The sequence below is a fragment of the Calonectris borealis genome, chromosome 4 (genome assembly GCF_964195595.1).
Source record: "Calonectris borealis chromosome 4, bCalBor7.hap1.2, whole genome shotgun sequence".
Classification (NCBI taxonomy): Eukaryota; Metazoa; Chordata; class Aves; order Procellariiformes; family Procellariidae; genus Calonectris; species Calonectris borealis.
In genome coordinates, this window is record NC_134315.1 from 8,743,512 (window position 1) to 8,763,542 (window position 20,031).

General features: G+C 41.6%; 1 protein-coding gene across 7 annotated transcripts; it reads right to left on the minus strand.

Annotated features, from left to right (window-relative positions):
* Window positions 1-2,554: 2,554 nt before the first annotated feature.
* Window positions 2,555-19,459, minus strand: LOC142081667 (uncharacterized). 7 transcript variants are annotated; one of them, XR_012673421.1, is made up of 13 exons: window positions 19,340-19,457; window positions 17,430-17,546; window positions 15,529-15,633; window positions 14,674-14,805; window positions 12,026-12,175; window positions 11,070-11,207; window positions 10,281-10,397; window positions 7,746-7,853; window positions 7,204-7,317; window positions 6,787-6,900; window positions 5,835-6,020; window positions 5,106-5,303; window positions 2,555-3,941 (listed from the first exon to the last, which is right to left on the minus strand). XR_012673421.1 is itself a non-coding variant. In XM_075148539.1 (11 exons), exons 1-10 carry the CDS (start codon window positions 19,402-19,404, stop codon window positions 6,795-6,797), a joined length of 1,152 nt encoding a protein of 383 aa, XP_075004640.1. In that variant the 5' UTR covers window positions 19,405-19,458; the 3' UTR covers window positions 2,555-3,941; window positions 6,787-6,794. The 7 variants fall into 7 exon arrangements, 1 of the variants encoding a protein (XP_075004640.1); XR_012673422.1 differs by lacking the exon at window positions 5,106-5,303 and having other exon boundaries at window positions 5,835-6,003; XR_012673420.1 differs by lacking the exon at window positions 5,106-5,303.
* Between the last annotated feature and the right edge of the window lie 572 nt (window positions 19,460-20,031).

Consider the following 20,031-nt stretch of genomic DNA (forward strand, 5'->3'; position numbering starts at 1 on the left):
TCAGCAGAGTAAAAGCTGCTGAATTTTCTTCTACCAGAGATGACCACAGTATTACCTATGTGGTCTGGAAGGCCAAGAGGAAGCACCTGTTCAATGAAGCTCAGGGTCGCTCATATGTGTTGAAGATCCTCTTCATGGTGAATTCACAAAGCTCATTGCACATTGTCTTGTTAAAAGTGGGAGAAATTCACACTATTTTTTCCAAAAAGGCACAAATACTATTCAACCACTTGGCTGAATTTTTTTTTTTTTGCAAAGCTGCACCAGGCAACGGATGGATGAATACACACAGACACTCACACTAACTTCCTAGCAAAACTAACAGCTTCAGAAGTGGAAAGAAGACTGCTCTCCGCAAGCCTGCCTTGGGAACTGCACCAGGCCAGACCAAGACTCTTCAGACAATACTTTGCAATGGCTTTTAGAAATTAAACAGTTGGAAAACTCAGCAGCTGGCTTACTTTCTATTGATTTTTTTTTGCATTATTTTGCTTGACTTCTCAAGAGTTTTACACTTTTTTTCCCATTTGTGAACGCACTGAATTAAAATGTTTCACTTCTACAAAATTCTCATTATATGTATGTACCTCATTATATGTACGTATGTATTTGGAAGTGGTGTTTTAGCTGTTTAATAATGCTTTTTGGGTGGAATGTCTACATACCTAATGCTCCTGGCTGAAATCAGTAGTATTTTGAGAAGAGGAAAAGGAGAACTGTGTTCACTTTCCATCAACTCGTTGGTTTTTCCTCAAAGGTTGTACACAGGTCCTGTACTTTTCTCCTCAGAGATCTCTTGTAGGATGTCTCCAAAATGGCTGCCTTTGGCCGATAACAGTCGGGCTGGCTCTATGCTCAGTGAAACACTAAGATCTGAAAATAGTACAATGTAAGGGATTTACCTTGGAAGTTCCTTTCCCTTTGCCTGGCCTTACTGTAATTGTACAAACTCACACATCTTCTGTGTGGCATCTGCATACACATCCATGCTCCTGCAGGGAAGTTTGCTACGCTAGCACCTCTCCTTTCCCACGCACTGCTATGGGAAACAGAACTGTGTTCTTGTGAATGTGAACTTGAAGTTCAGCATAGGTTCAAAACACGTACAAACTCCATTTCCTCCAGCTTTGCTCTGAGATAAGATGGCTTGAATGGCATGTTTACCTCAACACATCCAAGCAAGCCAGATAGAGGACAGCTCCAGCCTGAAAGCCACGCAGTACTTTTTAGTGTAACACTACGTACAAGTTAAATTCAATTTATCAAGCGGAGTTATCTGCTGTAACACAGTTTAGGGATGACAGCTGCCTCACATCTTTCTGTCCTCAGCAGCAGAGAAAATCCTTCAGAAAAGCACTTTCACACCACAGTGGGAATTTTAAGGGGAGGAGGAGATATCCTCATCACTGTGACCTCAAAGGAGCAGTTTTAAAAGCAAAACAAAGTACACATAAACAATGGCATTTCACAACTGCTAGTGAAGGACTGTTCTACAAGCACAGATTATTTATCACCTGTAAGGAGATTCTCCAAGTGGAAGCATGCCAGTAGAAGATACCTGTCACTTCTTGGAAGAAATACAGACCTGGCGTGTGAAGTTCAGAGTTTATTTTGGCTTAATTACGAACTGAGCACAGATTTATGCAAACTGGATTTAATTAAAATAGGTAAAATTAATGGAAGGCTATCAAATACAAACTGGGGGTGGAGTGCCAAACTTCAGGTTTGCTTACCTCAGTTGTAAACTCTTATGTCAAATAGCCTTAGATAGATAAACAAATGAATGGATGGATTTCATTCCAGTTTTAACTGATCTCTTTAGACTGATGAGGGTACTGTTACTAATTAGAAGACGTTACAATGGCTGCCATTGTAGTGGCAGCACTGCATGAAATAACTTTAGCAGACCTCAAACCTCGTCTGCTCAGTATCATTCCTTTCCTTGTGCTAGCATAGCTTGTCCAAGCATACAAAACCTGGATTAGGGAACAAATCTGCCCAAAATTTAACTGCTGCAGGCAGATCGTTTTTTCTATTTCTAGTCTAAGTTATCTTCAATCAAGAAATAAAAGATCTTTTAAGGACTGCTAAATTTCCAATCCTATGGATTTGTGTCCATAAATCTGCTGCAGGCCCCATCCATCGTAGGCAAAAGCTTAAGGGCTCTGACAGCTGAGCTCAAGTATTTCATGACAGCCTACTACTCTCACCTAACAGCTCCATCCTCTCCAGGAGGATGCATTTCTCATGGCAGAATGGGTGCTAGGGCTTCAGCTGCTCCCTTCCACTAGGTTACAGTGCACTAAATACAAGTTCATGACAAGACGTCAAAATACACTAAGGGGCTGGACACAACCCAAGCTGTACTGTAAACTCCCTAAAAGAGTTCGATTTAATCTCCAGAGAGTCCTCCTTCCTCCTTTTAGCAAGGGCTAAAAAAACCCCCAAAGTAAACAAAACACCCTAAAACAAACAAAAAAAGGGCTACTGAATCCACATATTCCTTTTATAATGAAACTCTGATGACATAACAGCAAAAGCAGACCAACAGGGATTTTTAAAGTTAAAGTCTTTAATTCTTCTGCATAAAGACAAAATGCCAAAAATGTAACACATTCCCTTATTTACAATCATCATAAATCACATGGAAGCATGCACAGTGGAACAAGGTTCTAAATATTACTTCTTAAAAAAGTCCTGTACAGACGTGTTCCTTGTATACACACACTCCATGCTCTGTGGTGTGTGACTGAGCCACCCTTGTGCTGGGACACTACCGAACCCCATGCCTGAGCATGTCTGGAAACAACGTTTTGGAAGGGACTGGGAGTAGTTTCTGGGGAAGCAGCTTGCTTCCACTTCAGTAGCACAATGGGCTTTTGGCCCTTGGGTACACTGCCAGACCCACAGCAAGGCTGCTGTGTGTTATCCCTAGTACTGCCACAGTTCTGCAGCGGCCCTGTGAAGAGCCAAACTGAACTACTGCAAAGAGATAATTCGCAGCTCTAACAGACATTGCTATCCCAGTACATGCTACATAAAATGCAACAAGGACTGTAAAAAAAAAAAACAAACCAACTTGTAACTGACACATGAATCTGGTCTGAACTCCACTGTAGCCTCAGCCCTCACTTTGACCTTCTGAGCACAGTGCTAGAGTAAAACAAAGGAGAGCGTATCTCAACACCATCACAACCCTTAGCCTGGACACCTCATGCCCAAGAGCAGCTCCAAACCTGCAAATACTGCTGCTCACCTCCAATTCCTGTAGGAACAGCAGGCACTGAACTCATCCTCTCAGCAGCAGATTGCCTCTTCGGGTCAGGCTCCAATACACATAAAAGTAAAATCCAGGTATTTAGGCTGTGTTGCCATTCAAACAGTCACTCATCCCGTTAAAGAGAGGAGCTGATTTTGATAAACCATCTGCCTTTCCTTTCTCTTTTCTCACTAGGCAAATGCTAGCTTAATACATCTTCTCTCAGAGAACAGTAAATAAGCCAAATGGATGATCACCCAATTCAAAAGCTAAGAACAGTTTGTCTTTAACAACTGGAGAGAGGTTGGAATTATCTACATTATTTTGAAGCAGTTTTCAGGTTGGATGTACAATTCTGGTCCAGTAGAGGAAACAGGGTTTAACACCTTGGTTTAAGGGGTGGCATTCTTCAGTCTGACTTGATACTGGACCAATTCACCAGCATAACATTAGCACACTAAGTAGCATGAACTCCAAACAGCAACAGCAGGACCCATCAACTGAAGCAGCTTTTACAATATGATGTACATGGCATCTGGCAACGCAGGTAAAGCAGAAACATTCTCACAAAAGCTTTAAGAGACATCCATCATGATCGTAGCGCTGGCTTAATGAAATCTGAAGTTTTACACTTGAGGCAGAGCTTGCAGAAAACAATCTATCCTTAAAGATCTGGAGAAACCTAACAAAAAGATAGGTAACAGCATTTTACAAATACGATATATGTAGTCATTAACAGCAAAACATTTACTCTCTTAAGCTGTAATATTACAGTAGCAGTAAATGGAGCACAGTACTGCATATGGTGAGCTTAAAGCACAGTATAAAAGACAAAGCCATACTGTCCATATTAAAGAAAGTGTTACAGATAGGATTAACACTTTGAGAACATAATTTATTCGAAAAACAAAGAAATACTACATATCCTATATTGCTGAAGTATTTGTCAAAGAGGAAATGTAGTTAAGCCTATCTTTCCTAACTCGTCAGATCATTTTCACCTAAATGTTGATATTAATTAATAAAATACATTTTTCTCTCAATTCTAATTAACCTGCCATATCTTAGGCGTCCTACTAAGTTTTTTACCTTTAAAAAGCAACCAGATACATTCAAAATTAGAGACATTTAACCGGGCTCCAAACAGCCACATTTATTTTTCCTGTTTAAGACAAAAATTTTCTTTTAGCAAAAAGATGGGTGGTGTGGAATTCTACCATGTAACCTACTGTCTGGTTTTCAAGCAACATTCACTTTCCACAGATGAAGTACCTCCCATTTGAGAGTTAGAGCTCATCACACCTAAAAACCATCATTAAAGGCAGTGCCTCTCTCTTAATATTGACCTTTGCATCCCACGAAACCAATGTTTTGCTCCATAGAGAAGCTATTTAATTCTCTTTATAAATTCTACATGTCAAAGACAGTTTTTCAATTAGAATGAGTGATTATGAACCCACTGAGTATATACACTCCTCATTAGAGACTTATTTACAACAAAGACAACTGCAAAGCAGCTAAATATCAACTGGCTATCTAGAAGACCAGACCAGAATAGAATAATTTAGGTTGGAAAAGATCTTTAAAATCATCCAGTCCAACCATGAACCTAGCACTGCCAAGTCCACCACTACATCATGTCCCTAAGGGCCTCATCTACACGTCTTTTAAATACCTCCAGGGATGGCGACTCAACCACTTCCCTGGGCAGCCTCTTCCAAGGCTTGACAACCCTTTCAGTAAAGAAATTTTTCCTAATGTCCAATCTAAACCTCCCCTGGTGCAACTTGAGGCCATTTCCTCTTGTCCTATCGCATGTTACTTGGCAGAAGAGACCAACACCCACCTCGCTACAACCTCCTTTCAGGTAGTTGTAGAGTGGGATGAGGTCTCCCCTCAGCCTCCTCTTCTCCAGGCTGAACAACCCCAGTTCCCTCAGCCGCTCCTCATCAGACTTGTGCTCCAGGCCCTTCACCAGCTTCGTTGCCCTTCTCTGGACACGCTCCAGCACCTCCATGTCCTTCTTGTAGTGAGGGGCCCAAAACTGAACACAGGATTCGAGGTGCGGCCTCACCAGTGCCGAGTACAGGGGCACAATCACCTCCCTGCTCCTGCTGGCCCCACTAGTTCTGATACAGGCCAGGATGCCGTTGGCCTTCTTGGCCACCTGGGCACACTGCCGGCTCATGTTTAGCTGGCTGTCAACCAGCACCCCCAGGTCCTTTTCCTCCGGGCAGCTTTCCAGCCACTCTTCCCCAAGCCTGTAGCGTTGCCTGCGGTTGTTGTGACCCCAGTGCAGGACCCAGCACTTGGCCTTGTTGAACCTCATACAGTTGGCCTCGGCCCATCGATCCAGCCTGTCCAGGTCCCTCTGCAGAGCCTTCCTACCCTCCAGCAGATCAATACTCCCGCCCAACTTGGTGTCATCTGCAAACTGACTGAGGGAGCACTCGATCCCTTCGTCCAGATCATTGATAAAGATACTAAACTGTTGGGGCCAGAACTGGCCCCAACACTAAGCCAGTATAATGAGAAAGGCTCTCTTAACTGATGTACAGAGGCATGCTTCTTTTACCTGCACATTTCACCTTATGTTGATTGCACATATGCTGACTGTAAATCTCTTCCTCTTTCAGTGCAGATCTTATGCAACTGCACCAGTTTTCCAAGGATGATCTCAGACTATATCCCTATTCTTCAAATCATTTTCTGTCACAGGAGAAAGTCCTTCTTCTTCAATACTTCTATATACAAAGAGAGACTAGATATTTTCAAATATTGAATTAGCACTTTAGAAAAGTGAATCCATATTAAGTGTTATTCATGCTCAAAGATTTTGAATTTAAAAAAAAAAATCAATAAATTCAACCATTAGCACAATTTTTAAAAGCTCTACCTGCCTTCTCCTCATATCGCTAGAATTCAAATCCTACATAGTGTAAAGCTAATTGTGTGCCACATTCTTAATGAGTTTTATTATGCAAAATATTCCAAGATCACTGTTGAACAGACATTTATATCTTAGTTCATAATATTTCAGAGCCTGCTTAAATGTAGATCAAAGACGATCAAATTACACAAACAACTATCTGCTAATAAAAGCTGTTTGACTCAAGATACTACCCATCCTATTAATGCACCACAGGAATCTAAACTCCAAGAGAAAATTTTCATTGAAATCTACTGCTGCAAATGCAAAGTTTTGACTTCATCACAATAATATTAAAAGGCAGAAAAGCTGCTACTGAAATAATTTAAAAAAATGGCACTTTTCATTTGGGTGATAAGATAAAACACATGTTTTCTGGCTGAATGGGTAAATATTTCAATTTACTAAGTCTGAAGTATTAGATCTTTTAATTAAGGTGCTGCATTAAATACAAGAGGATGGGATAAAATACTAATATAATAAAGGAATAAAAAGAAAAACTGATCTACTTGAACTGAACAGTTCGATTCTGTAGAACAATACTGCATATGGACTACTGAAATGGAATAAGTAAAATAAGTAGTCAGCATGAACTCACCTTGGTATTTAAATTTTTTTTCTCATTATTCTGTCTTCAGCACTTGCACTTCCCCATCCCCTTTCAGGGTATTCTGACTGATGTCCTTCCAATAAGCTGCTACAAAGTTTAAGCCTATAAATAAAAAGCCCCCAAAGACCCCAAAGTGGCTTTATTACGATAACCTTTTTATACTAAATACAGCTACAACCTGCTATTTACTCTAATACAGACGTGTATCAAACATGAGAACATAAGGACAAAATTTTACCACGCAACATATAGATACTGGCCAACACATCCCTAAGAAGAATAGCAAAAAGAAAAAAAAATTTCCATGTTTATAATAAAAGCTTGGATTGAAATACAGCAATAAGGCAACTATGCTTCTAACTTAATACACAAAAAAGGCCCTGATTGACGAGCTGCATTTTATACCTCTCCAGCCTGCAGTCTGTATCTCTGCAAGTTTTGCTGTCAGGCAGAAAGAAGCTGGTTTTTTTCTGTTTCTGATTGTTCCATCCTGAAGAACAACTGGCTGGAATTGGGTCACTGCATAAAAAAAAAGTAACTGTCATTGTTGTCAGCTACAACATAACTTAATCTCTCAGGAGACAGAGAAGAAGCTTTCAGCCTCTAGGCTTAGCAAGTGAGAGGCTAGTAACAACCACGGAGACCAATTCTTTAAAATGCCATCGCTTTTCATATGACGAGGGTGAAAGGGGCTCAGAATCTTCCAGCATTACTTAACGGCAGAAGCAGCAGAAAGCAACAGATGGAGAGTCAGACTGGGAAAAGCCACGTAAACTCAAAGAACAAAAAGAACAACCAAACATACCACACATTGGAGGAAGTGTAAGGAGGGGAAAAAAAAAAGTTGTATTAAACAGTGAAGGATAAGGAAGATAAAAAAAAACCAAGAACACCTTCACAGCACAAGCAATAAACAGAAAGAACATAATAATCATTATGGTATTTACCTTGTTATTTCTATACCATGTTGTACTGTCATTACTTCATCATGTTCACCAAAGGCTTCCCACTCTGAGCACTTTGAAAAAGCCTCCTGATGTCCTGATTCAGTAAGACTAGAAAGAAAGTGAAAAGGTCTGAAACCAGGGATCTTTGTATCACAGTTCCTCTTAATTCTTCTAAAGATAAGGGGGCTAAGTAGAGAGAAAAAACCACACCTGTATAAATATTTTTACTAAGGTTAGAGTGAAAAGTCTACTGAAGCCCAAAAAACTTAAATCGTTGTTCCAGTTTTCTTGTGGTTCTGACAAAACTTTGTATAGAGTTAAAACATGCTCTCCTCTACACACCCTATCACTTCTCACTTATAGGAAGACTTCTTATGCAGCAGCTAGGAAGGGGGAAAAAAAGGAAGTATGATTAAGACCAATCACTAGAGGAGTAGTTTAATTCCTGAACAACTTAGAGTAAAGAAGGTGTTAGCCTGAAAAACTCTACCCTTGTTATCCATTTCTGAACATTAACTTCACCCTGTCCCAGTCCCAGGCTGGGTGACCAATTCCTTGTTCCAACAAGCATTTTCTTGCATACTATCTTTCATAAGGCAGGGAAAAGCTTAATCAAAATATACAAAGCTTCTTTCACATCCCTTCATGAACACATAATCTCTGTAATACCTGCAGCAAATGTAACATGGCAATAATTAAACAGGCAGTGAGTTTCAGTATTCACTGACAGACTTATGACTGCACATTGGGCTCCATTCCTTTACTATAATATTCATCAACTTGTACACACTGTATACCAAAAAGCAGAATGCAGTGCATTTAAGAGGTATGGGAAATAACTATGAGAGACACATAACAATTTCAGAATTACAACCTCTGAAGCAGAAACCGGGTTCCACAAGAAATCAAGAAAAACACATTAGTTTTGCTGTCACGGATGAGTGATTTAGATCACTTAAAGAATCACCAAAGGTGCTAGCAAAAGTGGTTTTAATAGGAATTTATAAAAGTGCTATTTAACAAAGTTCGATGGCAAGGTTCACTCTATCACTTACTACATGGATGAAACATACAAAGGAAAAATCGAGTTAGAATTGAGCTAGAATGATTTATACAGAGACTGAAGATGCAAAAGGGTAAGGGAGACTCTCCCATTGAGTCATGAGGTTCAGAGAAGACCCCCTTGCTTTCTAAACCCCTGATGGAGCTAGGACCAATCTTAGTCTCAGATTTGGTCAACAGTTTATGTCTAATGGAAGAAATACAAAGAGTAAGGAGACCCTCCCGTTGAGTCACGAGGTTCAGAGAAGACCCCCTTGCTTTCTAAACTCCTAATGGAGTCCAGGTGCGGCTGGATCCACTCCTAGACCCAGACTTGGTCGATGGTTTACATCTAAGAGATGATATGTGTTTAGTAGCAGTCTAAGGTCCCCTCACAGGTTTATGGTGGATCACAAGATTTTAGCAGCACTTAATCATTGACTGATTTAACATTTACAAAGTGAGTCAACAGAATTTACTACAAGCACAATAGTGACTTAATTACAGATTTGAGATGGTAATATTTATAGTATACTTGCTATCAGGTACCTAAATAAGTTAACAAACGCACGCATACAGACACAAAGATACATAAATGTACAAAGACATACCTGTTAAAATTTCCTTTCAAGTTCAGTGAAATACTCACTTTAAATGTCTCAGTATTTCTCAATGGGAGAGGGTTGAGCCTCAAGGAATGAAGGGTTTTGGCCCAGGTCCCATTGTCAGCTTTCAGCGATGGTTCTCCAAACTTCGCAAACTCTCAAGCTTGCGAGCTCTGAGAAGCGTCCCACTCAGAGGGAGATGCTGGTCGCAGCCCCCTGCGGTCCAGCAGTGCTCAAAAGGCCTCACTTAGGACTGGTGTTTATAGAGTCACAAGATGATTGGCTTTAGTCATCAGTAAATTTCCATCCTGGCCACAATCCAGGTTGGTAATTACTGAAACTCTCAAAATTCCAGTAAAAATGGTACTGTTCCACTCGAGCTACGATCCAGGTAAGGAATGTTTGAAGACTGTCAGGGGATGATGAATTATTCCCGCTCTCGTTCCCCACCTTGGCCAGGCAACAGGGGTTCCTGGCACGGTCAGTGCTGCTCCCCACCTTAGCCATGCAAGAGTTCCTGGTACAGTCAAGTGACGCTTAACCGCCCAACTCATTACACAAAGGCCAAGGCCTAACGGGAATTCCTGAGATCGTAGAGCGGGCCAGGGGAGCAGGGGGAAATGCACCACCACAGTTGCCTAAATCTACACACAAAAAATAACCTGTTGTGTCTTCTGACACTGAAGTTTCTTCACCTTTGCAGTGGACCACTGTAAATATTTGCTATCATACAGCAAAATTATTCTGGCATGATTTCCTTTCCTCATTAAATTGCACACACATTTAGATACAATTAAAGCTATTAACAAATGGAGGGATAAATACTAGTCACATTCCAAAAGTCAGTTCATAACGTCAATGAATCTCCATATGGAGAATCATTTCATACCTTTCCAGTGTGTGGTACATATGCACATAATGGTTTTTGCTCTTTGAAACCACAGAGGAGTCAGAATTGTTTCTTTTTCTGCGTTTCCATACTGGAGAAGAATCAGGAGAACAGGAACTACAAGAATAAGACGTAGATTTTATACACAAAACATTTTTCATCTCTGTTTAAATGCTTATCAGAGTTCTGCAAAATAATGGCACGTGCTACACAGGAAGACTTTTTTTGAGGTATGATTCTTCAGTCACAACAGAGGAACACAGAGAAAATGGCTCAAATAACCCCAGTTATTTTGGAAAGCAAGCCCAGTCACAATCGCACAAGAAACTTGGAATCAGAACCATTTTCAGCTCCACACGCATGCCCCCAGATCAAGATATCTCAGTAAACAGCAAAGTGCATGAGGGGCTTTGCTGTTAGTCTCCTTGCTGTTCTGCAGACAGGCGTAACACTTAATTAAGGATGGTCACTCCTGCTTCTGAAAAAGATATCCTACTTTCAGCACTTACCAACAGTGGTTAAAGAAACATCAGTACTCCACTGTATAAGCAGAGAAGCTGAAAAAACACTGCCTTTTTCTGCTGTTAATCATGCAATTCTGCAATGCTGGTAATTTTTCCACATTCGATGCTCTGTACCAGCGATGGATTACATTCAACAGCAAAAGTGCCAAACTCCGAATCTGAGCTTTAACTACCCTCCCTCATTAAACATTTCCTAAAAAGACTGACAGCATCAACGTGTATTGAATTATTTCAGTAAGTTAACCACAGAAGTTTTATCTCGTACCTCTCCGGTGTGTAGTCAGTCTGTCTGCATTCATCTTCACACTCATTTCTCTTCTGCTTTGCGTCAAATACAAGGGAGCCAGAAACATCCTGATCTTTGCAGAACCATTCCTGAGAACTGCCTGAGGGTTCTGTACTACTAAAAACAGGAAAAAAAAAAAAGAAAAAAAAGGATTTAAAATACTACCCATCTAGCTTACCACTCCAAGCAGAAGACAGTTAAATTGCAGTAATAATTAGCAGTTCATCTCCTATGACATGCAAACGGTGCAAACAACTGCAACTTCCACCGTAGGTCAATTACAACACAGCTAAAACTATTTACTCTCTGCCGTTACAGAGCTAACAGATTTCCACTCTTTTTCTCCCAATTTACTAGTCCAAACCTCGTGAAGTATTAGGTGGTGTCAGTTAACGGAGCTAGCCTTGTTATAGAAATTCAAAGTTCTGAAAAGATATTAAAAAAAAAAATCCATCATGAACACAGTTGCCACTCTCCTGCAGAGAGCACAGAAATCTCTCTCTAATCTTCTCACACTTCTCAAATCCTCTAACATATTGCAGAAGAAAGGTGTTCCACTGACATCAGAAAAAGGAAACATGGAAAGGTTATCAAGGTCAAGGAACAGTAATCACTGAATTTCTGCTTATGCCTATGCCTTTCTAGAAAAATAATTTTACCTTGTGCTGACCACTGTAAACACACAGGGGAAGGAAGTGTACTACTGTAGACAGACCAAAAGTCTTCCTCCCCACAGTGCCTAACTGAAGATGTACTTAGACTAAATAATGGGAATATCTTGAAGACTAGCAGAATTCAAAAGGAAAACAAGGCGTTCAAGGAGACTTCCATTTCTGAACCTGATCTCTTGCTCCGCGTTAGGAATGCTCTAAAGGAAATACAGAGTCCTCCTGTGAAGCAAGAGACAGGTGCTGACTTAGTTCACTTATACACACACTGGCTGCAGATCCCAGGTTTCTTCAGCAGGAGGATCCCAGGCATGCAGTGCTATCTTCCACAGCCTGATCTGCTGGTCCCAGGATCTACGGCTGTACTTCTTAAATTTGTTGGGAGTTCTAGGATGAACTCCTGGTATTCGCTGATTCCTGTAAATACACAGTAGCATTTATATTTTAGGAGATGATCTTCATTCTTAAAAAAAAATCCTCAGTCCATTAGATCACACAAGCATCATTAGCCTAATAAATAAAATTTGCATATTTTTAAACACTTAACTGAAATGGGTATATTCTAAAACATTGTCAAAAACAGACCACACAAGCAACAACTAACAATAACATGCTGAGTCAGACCAGAGGTTCATCCAGTCCAGCACTCTGACAGGTGCCAAAAGCAGATCCCTACTGCTCATGGACAAATATGAAACAGAAGAAGCATAATTCATACCCCTTCAATAGTATCCCAGCCTTCAGCTATTTCTATCTCAGTTTTGCTGAGTCAGGTGCAGCTTCTTTGTATTTAGTATTGTACTGAGTCTGGCTGGGATGGAGTTAACTCCCTTCACAGCAGTCCCTGCTGCTAGTGCTGTGTTTTGGATTTATGGCTAAAACAGTGCTGATAACACACTAATTTTTGGCTCTTGCTGAACAGTGCTTGCACAGCTTCAAGGCCTTCTCTTTTTCCCACTCTGTCCTCCCCCCTCCCGCAGCCATGAAGTTGAGGGTGAATGAGAAGTTGAGAGGGGAAACCGCTGGGACAGCTGACTAATTACCCAAAGAGATATTCCACACCATATAATGTCATGCTCAGCAATAAAAACCAGGGCAGAGGAAGAAGGGAGGTGTCTTCCAAAGTGGCCACTGCTCAGAGACTCTCAGGGCACCACTCTTGTGGGAGGTGGTGAGTGACTGCATTTGCATCTCTTGCTTTTTCCTCCCTTTCTTTCCTTCACCTTAAACTGCCCTTATCTCAAACCATCAGTTTTCCTGCTTTTGCTCTTCGTATTCTTTCCCCACCGCACTGGGGAGAGGGAGGGAGCAAGTAGCTGTGTGGGTACTTGGCTGCTGGCAGGGATCAACCCACAACTATCCTCACTGAACTTCTATTCCACCACTGTCCATGCGTTATTACAATGGATTGCTATAATTCTAAACAGCATTTGTCTTTTGGGAGTATAGAAAACAAAGTACCCACACTCTCTGGGTAAAATGTAAATGATATATATCCCTTTCCACTGAATCTACACTAGGCAGACACTGCAACAATGCTGTCTGGGATCACCCAATGGCTGCAAGTGCTATTTCTCAGATGGTATCCCAAACCCAGATCCTGCCCACCACAGATTACTGGAGAGTTCAAACTGTATCTTCAGTACAAAATAATCCTGTTTATAATCCTACCATACTGGAATCAGCTTTAAGCCTGGGGGTGGAAAAAAGCATATTACAATAATGCTTCAGATCATACAAAGTACCTTGGTCTCAAGTGGTTCCCCCTACCAGCTTCACACATCAACATACTTAGCCGTAACACTCTTTGTAAGATAAACAGATCCCTGCTAAGTAACAGTATTATAAACCATCCCGTTAAAATGCCATCCAGAACACTTTTTTTTCCCCCCAAAGTTTATCCCATGTTTTTCTGAACATTGTTCTCACCCTTTTCTATTCTCCACCTATGATTTAACTGATCACAGCACAGCTATGCAAGTGCCAGGCATCACCATAAGACTGCCTGCAGTCCTACCACTGATGACAGTGACAAAAAAACCTACAATTCACAAAGCGATCCCAGACTTTTTGAAGAAAAAAGTGTTACCGAAGACATGATCATGATATTGTGCAATATTTGTGATAATTTATGATATCTGTTGTTGATTTTTAGTCATCTAGTCTAATCTTTCAAGTTTTGCTCAACAAGCTTGCAGTGTCCGCTGCACTTGGCTGGCAATTTTCACAACAGACTCTTACAGCTAGAATCCATGGAAAGCTAGGAACTATAAGTAGCAAGCCATATTTAGAAAAACACCTCTAAGAAATAACCCTCAAAACAAAAAAACAAGAACAGATGCACATCCACACATTAATACAGACTAGCTTCTGAATCTCAATAGCTCTGCAGTAAGCAGAGGGGGCTGGCTAAGAAATCTTGATTTAAGTGCCACAATTCACAGACTCTGAAGCCCAAAGTGGAATGACAGAGAAAACAAGAAATCCAGGTTTTGATTTGTTAGTTACCGATGAATCATTGAAGACTGTTTTCCCTTACCGATACTTAAATGCAAGGCTTTATTCACTCCTTGTTCAAAGCTGTCATTTCCTGGTATCAATTAACTTCACACTGGCCTAGCAAGACAGTCACCAGAAGTGTCACAGGGAGGTGATGAATACAGAATTTACATAAAGTATATTTGCTACTAGCAACAGCAATACACAAAGGGAACATTTAGCTTTAAATTTTCCCTAACTAAATTTGCTCATATGCAGAAAATACCTAGTTTCTCTTTAACAAAACTCAACTGATTCAAGTTTTCTTCACTTACTGTTCATATAATTTCAAGAGAACTAAAGCTGTGTGCTGATCTACACACACGTCAGGAACAAGTAAGAGTTTATTTGGAAATGTGCAACATAGTGCAACTTACTTTGGCACTTCTTTAATGTATCTGTCATATGCAAGGGTATTCTTTCCAAAATTGATCTGTTTTTGTCTTCTCCTCAGAACCACTTCATCTGTTTCCCTTTCAGCTGCATTAGCAGAATCACCTGAAACAGAACTTAAAAATAAAAATTAGAATTAAGTTGAAAAGAACCTTAATAGCTTTACAACAAGTTATACAAACACATACTCTACAACTGCATGTATTCTTATTCTCATAAACAGTAAGCACAACTCTTACTTCACCAGTTTACAGAAGTGAAAGTGAATGAATCATTATGACAAAAAGAATAGGTTTTGCAAGTTCACGCAATTGCTCAGGTTTGTAACAAGTAAACATATACCTGAGGGTACTGGTGCTAGAGCTGCCTTATAGAAGTTTATAGCTAGTCTTACAACAAGAAAATCAAATGATACATGATTATTGCACATACGTGTAACAACCTCCTAACGTAAATATGGAAAATCTTAAACTCAATAAAACGAAGATAGATAATATAAAGGAGGCTAGCTTGAATGATCTAATAGCTATTTCTCTCCCCAAGTCTCGATGGCTGGTTTTTGTTTTTCCTTCCACTATTCCAGTATTTTCTCTTATGGAAAATTGTAATGAATGTGCAATTTAAGCTGAAAAAGGAAGAGAATCTGAAATGATCATACAAGTAGCTTTTGAGATAAGACTTCTCAGTGCTATTCTCTCTTTAAGGCTTCCTTCAGGCTTGATATGAAACAGCCTGGCGGTGTTTGAAATCTTCATTAATGCATGTAAAGTAGTCGGAGATCATCAGATGGCTATTGCTAAAACCAATGCAACAATAGTTAATAATTACTCAATACCTACTTCATCTTTTTTTTATTTGATGTCCTCATTGTTTTGCCTTCTTCAATTCTACCTTCCCAGTCAGGGCAACTAGAAAGAGGTCTAGAATCTTCTGGTGTTGAAGAGCTGGAAAACAATGAGAACTCAATATGAACATTTGTTGCTCATAACGTATTTAACGAACAGAAACTTCAATAGTGGACAAAAACAGCTCCACAACTGTAACACCATGGGCGCGCCTCTAGTCTATGTCAGTTCAAGTCAAACACATTGAAACATTTCAGCTCAAGTCACCTTCAGCAGTGATGTAAGATTATCAGTTTTACTTTGCAGGGAAGGAAAGTGGTCATGAAGAACATAGACCTGAACACCTATCAAAACACTCCCAGCTCAGCCAATGCAAATGCTTCTCTCTATTACTTGTGGACCTTCTCAATACTGACATTCCACCAAAGAGCACAATTCATGAATTTACTTGAGGTCAAAATCTTCAGTCTAGTCACTGCTCTCTGTCATCAGCTAAGGACTTTGTAAAGGACAGAGGAGATGCTTAAGAAATAGAAAAATGCCCATCACATCAGCAGAACTAACATTTTGTCAGACACCATCATATCCCAACATAACATTTCAAGAATGTAAACTCTGCTGTGTAAAGCCGAAAAGAGAGTCAGGAAGCTCTTCCTTAAATAATCAGTTGGATCACCGATGTTCTCCGAGTGAAGAAAAACTTACTAGGTTCCTCACTAACTTAAAAAATATAATAAATGAAAACTGTATAACGCTGTAATATTCTGAAGCGTTGAAAACTTCTCCTTTCAGTCTTACTGCTTCTTTCAATGTTAATGCCTCAACATTTAACGTAAGTAACACAGAAGTAGATTTAGCTTATAGTCTTACTTTCCCTAAACGGTTTCACATCGACAGATGAGACTACCACCCATGCTGCCAATGTCATTTTAACGTGACATAAAGATTCCACACTAAGAAGGAACACATCTACTCAGCAAAAGAGACAAACAAAATGCTGCTAGCACATCCAGTTTGACTCGCAATCGTAACACACTGTTAGTATTTTTTATGATGGTATCAAAGACATAGAAAACACTCCTGAATACAAGGTCTCTCCTAAGCTCTTCATTTATTAATTTATTAACTGAAGTAATATTAAACACACCATCAGAAATGACAATTGCCTTCATATAATTAATACTCAGAGATGTATAAACGATAAAAAAAAGTTTTCATGTGCCCTCAGTATAATATTTTATCTCTTCTAACTTACATTCTACTTAGTTTTCTGCACATATCCAAGAACTCACCACTTTTCATACTTCGTACCAGACATTAAGATACTAATCTCAACCACTTCCTCCACCTGAGGTCTTTAGTCTAGAATATCCAAAAGCAAAGCAAAATACTCCTATAGTCCTAGAACCACCTACCTACAAAACTCGATCTTATCTCAAATTGTCCTCGGTACTGGACTACAAAAAAAATTGTACTACAGTTGTTAGTAAAGCTGAATATACCGAGTGCACTGTCAAGTGAAGAGACAAACACCACGGTTTGTCCACACTTACACATAAAGATGTGTAAGCAAAGCATAAAAAGTAACAGCATATTGCTTCAATGGGAGTTTTATACTAATATTGAAGATTTCAGCAATAAAGAGCTTAAACTACTGCCTCAGTATATGCCATTTCCTCTCTTTCATATGAAATACTTGCTAATATTATGGCATGTATTTCAATTAGCCGAACTGAATGGTCTACTCTTGCATAATGCAGAGATCATTTGCTAACTCTGTGCTACTGTATTATTAGAAAACATTTAATTTAATCATGTCCAAGGTTTTGTTGGATTCCTAAAGAAAAGAGTGCAGCAAAGCGAAGGTTTAAACAAACTTCACATTTATTCCTTACCTCTCCAGCCATTGGTCTAAATGTCTACACTGATATTCATCAAACACCAAAGAATCTGAATCATTCCAGCTTCTACATTCCTGTTCTTGATGCCAGCAATGTGGATGTTGCCCAGAACTAGAAAATAAGAATCCTCATCAGAAATCAAGTCACTGGTAGTCACTGATCATTGCCTATACAAAACAAATATGGAGAATCTGAGTATCATCATTTATAGTTACAAAATGCTGATTTGGCATAGATATGTGATTTGCGTCAACTTACTAATTCAGGCAACATTAATTTAACAAAGGTGTTAGACAATGCAATTGCTGGGAAAAGGTCTTTGACTAATGCAATTAAGACATTAGAATTTTAAAATAAACTGTTAATACTTAATAATCAAAAGTATATCCTTCCTCTATTTGCAAACAAAAAGGGGAAAAAAAAACAACTGAGTACTGTCACCAGTGTTTATGGAACTGCTGACTTGTGCCAACATTCATAGACTGTCCTCTGCCAGCAAGGCATTTTTTGACATTTATATACCATTCTATCCAGCACTAAACTCGTGGCAGAGGCAAATACAGAAACATCACTTCAACACAGGAGAACAGCATGTCTAAAGACAAGCAGGTCAAACATTTATGTGGAAACAATTTTACACAGGGAATTCTTTACCAGACACTGCTGCGGAGTCCTCACAAGTAAGCATGGGACAAGGAGCTAGAGTGGGGTGCTTGCAACATGCTGGAAGGACAGCCAGAGATTGCTTAAGGATTAAGAGTTATCTACGTTTTCCTCCTCAGTTCTGGCAGCTGTGACATCTTAAATGATAGGTTACTAAACAAAACACTGTCACAACATCTACTAACATCAGACTTCTGGGCTAAGGACCACAGCCGCAGATGAGCCACCACCTGCCTGAGAGATTGACCCTGTATTGCAGATTCCACACAGTAAACATACTGGTGTTCTGTATGTGCGAGTAAACAGTAAACATACTGTTCTGTACGTGCGAGGTCTCTGCACTTTTTAAGTCAACAAGTGAGAGGGAAGGAAGGTTTTTGTTATTTTAATCCTGGATTAAGAACCTATGTTTTCTTTCCCTTCCTTCTCCACCCTGACTGGCTTTGGGAGCTTCCTGCTCCCAGAGGGCTCAAAGTTACTAATACATAGCACAAATAGCTTACTCCTATCCATGGATCTAGCCAAAAGGACACTTTCAACACATTCGGTTTTTGCAAAGGCAGTGAACGGATAAAACCTTTCTCTAATCACCCTCAACAACAATTACTCAATTTAAAGACTTGAAAGAAACAAAAAAAAAAAAAAAGAAAAAAAAAAGAAAAAGCACAACACCTAGCATGCCTTAGGTACTACACTCTTTGAAAATCTAGGCAAAAATGCTAACGAAAATTATGCTTTTTAGAAATATTCCAGTATTTATCTCCAGTGCTTTGCACTCCCCGCCCACTTCAGCGTCAGCCTTAACGCAAGCCCCAACGACTCCCAGCCGGACCCACGGCATTTCACCCGAGCCCACACGCTTCTGCCCGGGCTGCGGCGCACCCTTCACCCCCAGCCCAACTCCCTCCCCAGTGCCAGGAGAGACCAAAGCAACCTGTGCCAGGAGACTCCCTCAGCGGGGCGCAGGAGGAGGAGACGTCTGGTGGAGGGCGGCAAGCTGCCAGCAGCTGCCTCGCCCCGCTACCCTTCCCGGGTACCGAGGACGACGAGGCTGAAGGCGGGTCGAGGCGCGACGAGGCTGCGACCTGCCCCCCGCCGACCCCCACCACAGGCGTCCTGGGACAGGCAGCGCCACACCCGCGCCCCGCCCACACACCGGAGCCCCGGGAGCTCTACAGAAGCCCTGAGGGAGCAATACCCGCCACGCCCCAGCCACCCCGGCCCTCCGCGGTAGCTCCCACCTGCGCAGCCCGCCCGGCTCCCCACCGCCGGCGCGGCGCGGCAGGCCCCGCTGCCCGCCCAACATGGCTGAGGCGAGCGGCGCCGCCGCTGCGGAACATGGCTGCGCCCCCCGGGCGGCGCGAGGCAGCACGCAGGCGCCGCCCTGCCTCCCGAGGGGAGGCCGCCGTGGGTAGCGCGCATGCGCGGCATTCCCGCCGGGCGGGGTGCGGGGAGGCCGCTGCGCAGGCGCAGAGAGTCCCTGTCGGTGGTGTCGGGGCGGTACAGCCAGAGCGCGGGGAAAGGGCCGGGGGCGGAGGCGTTCGCAGGGCGCTCCTGCCGCAGAGCCGGGCAGGGAGGCGTCGCGTCCGGCAGCCCACGCTGCTGCGAGGCGGCGGGGCGCGGCGTCCCTCGCGCCAAGGGCGCCGTTTCTCTCAGGCCTTGCCCTCGCCCCCGCTCCGCTCGCTGGGCTGCGAAACCCCAGGCGTCAGCGCCTCTCCACGCCTCGGCCAGGGACGCGGGTTTGGCCGAGCTGCTCCTCTGCCAGGGGCGGGAGAGAAATCGGCTCAGCAAAGGGGGTTGACAGGCACTGCAACCTCCGCCCCAGAGAATTTCACACCATTAAGGGAACGGGCTGGGTTCCTCTGCTGCCTGCGCTTGTTCACGTACCTCGGCAGTGCCACCGCCAAACGTGCGGTTTATACGGGACGCGTCA